Below are 4560 nucleotides of genomic sequence, written 5' to 3'. Positions count from 1 at the left end.
CAAGATAATGGCTTCAGGATTCTGTACCACATAAATTTATAAGCCAACCATCTAGCTTTTTTCAAAATCCTGAACCTTCTTTCTATCTTCTTTAAGCTATCACTCTTTCTAGCAGCAGAATGTTTATAGCCAGGCTCTGGTTTCTGCCTATGAAACTGGTTGTTGGGTTTGTCAAGATTTCCCATTTTCTACCATTTATCTTCATCTGGCAAATGAAATGAAGCCAAAGAGCCATTAAGATGCCAATCTTATCAACAAATTCCCTTCACTCTTTTTACATACCCAAAATGTTTACTTAATCACTGTCAGTGAGCAGAAATATCTGTCTAGTCTCAAATCCCATTCACCTCATCAAGTGTCATTTGGGAAGAATACTATAAATAAGAAAAATTTTGGAATCCAATATTTCAGTCAATTGCTGTATCTTGAAGGCAGAATTACCTGTTATAATTGAATGTTCTAATGCCCAAATCAAAGTAATGTTTGTCCAGCTATTATTGCAAAGTGCCTATGAAATTTTAGAAGTTCCTAAAGTTCTAAGCATTTCAGCAGTACGGACACTCATTTCTGGCAATTGAGACAGAGAGAACACAGACAGAAAACGATGATCTGCTTTTATACTTACAAGTCAGAATCTCATGTACAGAACTTCAGTGTTGCCTTCTTTAGATTTTTTACATTAGTAAATAAGTTCTCAAATGGTACAAAAAAGACACAAACAAGTACAAAAAAAGGATGTACACATATACTGGAAATTTATTCTGAACATTGTCTTTTAAGTGTCACAGAACCATCTTATAAGTAAGATGGGTCTCACCAATAAAGAAAAAAAAAATCACTATTTCTTTAGTAATTAAATTCTCTTGGTCCAGGTGCATAGCCACATTACAATAAATACTGCTTTTATCCAAATGCTGTCACAGTAAGGTTTTAAGACATCTCAGTAAAATCCTTTAGGTTCCTAAAAGTTATTAGTGGGTGGCAGTTCAATTTATAAATCCCATGATATATTTCAAATTACAATAAGATACCATCAAATATTGCAAGAAAAATACTACTTTGCCTTCCGTTAATCAAAGTCTAGACATATAGTATATGCCTTCAATTAAATTTCATTTTATTTTTACTAGATTCATATAAAATTCTCCCAATTATAAAGTTCTATTAGTTTCTTCACTAAGGCTGAAAAACTTTGAATATTAAAAGTATCACTTTATTCCCCAACTTTCTCTGGCTTAATTCCCAAGAATATATTTACTTTTTACTTATATGTTTTTCTTCCAAGGTGTTAAGAATATCTTATAAACATATTTTATTATTTTCATAAGCTCACTATTGAATTCTTTAAAAAAAAAAGCATCATTTTTATAGAAATAACTGAGTGTGCTATTGAAAGAGGCAATTTAGCATAGCAGTTAAAGTGCAGTCTCTGAAATTCTATAGCTCTATATTGTAACCCAGGCTCTGCCATTTAATAGCTGTATAACTTAGGTAAATCACTAATCTTTCTATCTCAGCTTCCTATATTTGTTAAACTGGCATAATAATAGTACCATCATCATAAAGTTGTAAAGCTGAAATAAAATAATCCATGTAGAAAGAATAGCAGAGTGCCAGACACATACAGTTCCATAAATATTACTTGCTGTTAATATCATTTTTTCCATTGAAGGCAGTATATCTATGTTTTGCATTTCATTATAACAGGAGACAAGAATTTCATAAAATTTCATATTCAGAAATAAAATAACATAAAAGCTAAAGTGGATTGAGGTATCACTACAGTATGATATTAAATTACTAACTCGATTCTAAAATCTAAAATACATAGCACCCCAAAACTCACTCACAGTGAGGCTGCTAACCTAATTTGGAGTCTACTGAGAAACAGAAAGGCTACTTACTGTTCACTGCAACCCACTCGTTTAGATCTTCTCCCTCAGGAAGCATGACAGCCATCCGGAGGTTGCCACTGCCAAGTGTGGCTTCTGCATGCTTTAAGAGCTCATATTGGTGAGAACCTTCTGGAATGTTCTTCTTTGGTTTAAATGTTTTAGAGGAGCGACTACCACTGAATAGACAGAAAAAAAAAGGCACTTCAATATATAAGGCACGACTATGAACAGAAACTACTACAGTCTATTACTAGATAAAATAATGTAGCAGTGACTTTAAATGTCTACAAATAAACAGCCCTAAATTGTACTGGCTGCATTAAATCTCAGCAATATAACTGCTGTAACTACTGTGTTTGATACCCAAAACTCCTACAGACCTCCATATTTCCTACTGCAACTTCCCAGAATAAAAAGAATTTTTAATTGTAACTATCCAGCTCTTCACAATAAATTAACAATTCAAGATTATAGGTTGTAATCTTGAAAAACGAAAAACTACTCCTATGACAATCTTTAGTTATTTTACTCCTTTTCGCCCTATTCTAAGTCCCTCATCCTAATACACTATATTTCCTTTGTATAAAAAGTATAAAGGTACAATTTTATATCAATAAAACACAAAATCCTAGAGCAAGAAAGGCTACATGTTCTTCTACCCAATTAGGAAGCATCAGCAATCTTAATCCAGAATTCCAGATACGCAGATAAGTAGCTAGACATTAATATGGTTGGTCTGTTCAAATTTCATATATATTTTTTAAGTAGACCAAATGAAACTAGTCTTAGAAATGATTTTAAGAGTTTTTAAGAGACGGATTCTTCTCTTGATGCTAGCAAGATCTTATCAAATTGTATTATATCCCAGTCACCCCTTCTCAATACTTCCTTTCTTCTGTTCATATGAAAAGGAAAAGGAAAAAATGAATTAGAGTTTAATGTTACTAAACACATACCACTGAAATATGCAGACATTTAAACATATGAATACGAAAGTGGAATTCCAAAAAAGACAGATAATCAACAGTTATACTTTCCAAGCTCTCTATAACTTTCACCTATTCTCCCAAACTTACTCCCAGGATCTCTCCCTTGTTCACCAAGATAAAGTGGTAGTTCTCAACCATGGCTGCATATTATATTCACCTGGGGAGCTTTCAGAATATACTGAGGATTTATGATAAACTAAGAATCTTACAGTCAACCCAAATACCCAATTCAAATAACAGGTATTTTTTACTCTAAGGTAATAGCATTCTCATTTAAATTTAAATCTCTATTCAGGTGTTATACTTAAGAGTAAATTAATGCTCCTCAACTCTAACATTGCTCCTTTCCCTCACAGATATCTCTACTCAACAGCCAAGGTATCTCCTTAAAAACACTAATTAGATAATGTTGTTCTGTTTAACACCACTCAGTGGTTTTCCAGTGTACTCAGAGTAAATCCAAAAGTCAAATACTAGATACAGTCAGTTTCTGGACCCACACTAGAGTGTTGAAACTCTTCTTCACTTTAATCAGATAATGCATTAAACACCAAATTCTCTCCCAGCATCTCTAAAATATAAAAACACAGAAAAGATCATTGTAACTACTGAGCATGAGGTTTATTTTATTTTCTACTTCTCATCCTTAGTTTATCAAAATTTAATGAGAAACAAACTTCACCAACATTTTTTACAAAAAGCCATTTTACTAATTTATGTGTCATTAATTACCAAAAAAAAATAGCTCTCCTATGACTAATATGGTGCATGTCTTCAGGCAGGGTGTAAATTAAGTACACTCCCTCAGACAGATGCAGCAACTGATGATGTGACAAGCTGTTCTGAAAAAGGCTGAGGGAGTACATGGGTACTACAGGGACATCCGCTGTGCCTGCACTTGGGAGGGTCAGAGCCTCACCCACCCCCAAAACCATTCACTTATTGAACCACTCTGCTCTGAAGTTTTAGGCTTCCAATTGTTTTCTAGATAGATGCTTCACTCAGAGTTGGTCTTCCACAAAGCTAAGTAAATCTACCTCGTTAAGACCTTATACTTGTGTAGAAAGAAAAAAAAAAATCTGAGTTCAATTTTGTGAAGTCCAGCTTTGACACTTATTAGCTATGTTATCTCAGGCAAGTTACCCAACCTTCTTGAGCCTATTTTTTCTTTAACAGTGAAAGCCTAATAAAAATAACAAAACATCACCACTATCTGTATCATTGAACAGCTGCAAAATGAGAACATCATAGTTGTGAAAAAAAGCTTTTAAAACTGTAAAATGTGCAAATGTTAGTATTTTCATTACCTTTCCTTTTCCTGAACCAGAATGACTCAGAGTAATAAAACAAATGGTAGTGCAATGTCCAAAGCTTTCTTTCAATGTCCATTCCCATCCTTTCATCTCCTAAGACTGGATGCAGAAAAATAAAACCTTACTTTGGAAACAAATGCTATTACATATTAAGTACAAAACAGAATTTTTTAAAAAATGTTTGTTTTGTTTTGTGGTGCTATACCCATATCAAGGTTCAAGTGATCTCAATAATTGTAAGGCTTGACTGCAAATCAAGAAAACAACGTTCTGGTTCTATTCTTCATTTTGCTATTTTCTTCTTATGTTACATGGGAAACCACAAATTCTCATCTGGGCCTCACTTTCTTTATTTTGTTTTTC

The 4560-nt window shown here is 33.2% G+C and overlaps 1 protein-coding gene across 1 annotated transcript in view; it reads right to left on the bottom strand.

Annotated features, from left to right (window-relative positions):
* Positions 1-4419, bottom strand: part of MOB1B (MOB kinase activator 1B) — a 25784-nt gene extending 21365 nt beyond the window's left edge. Inside the window, exons 1-4 of the mRNA XM_023530850.1 lie at positions 4403-4419; positions 4192-4296; positions 3385-3455; positions 1905-2071 (exon numbers count right to left, since the gene is read on the bottom strand). Of these exons, the coding sequence (XP_023386618.1) occupies positions 1905-2071; positions 3385-3455; positions 4192-4287 (334 nt within the window). The 5' untranslated portion in view covers positions 4288-4296; positions 4403-4419. The remainder of the gene's footprint in view (positions 1-1904; positions 2072-3384; positions 3456-4191; positions 4297-4402) is intronic.
* Between the last annotated feature and the right edge of the window lie 141 nt (positions 4420-4560).

This window comes from Pteropus vampyrus, unplaced genomic scaffold (genome assembly GCF_000151845.1).
Source record: "Pteropus vampyrus isolate Shadow unplaced genomic scaffold, Pvam_2.0 Scaffold56, whole genome shotgun sequence".
Taxonomy (NCBI): domain Eukaryota; kingdom Metazoa; phylum Chordata; class Mammalia; order Chiroptera; family Pteropodidae; genus Pteropus; species Pteropus vampyrus.
Note: the sequence above shows the minus strand (reverse complement) of the source record. Positions and strands in the feature narration are given on the sequence as shown.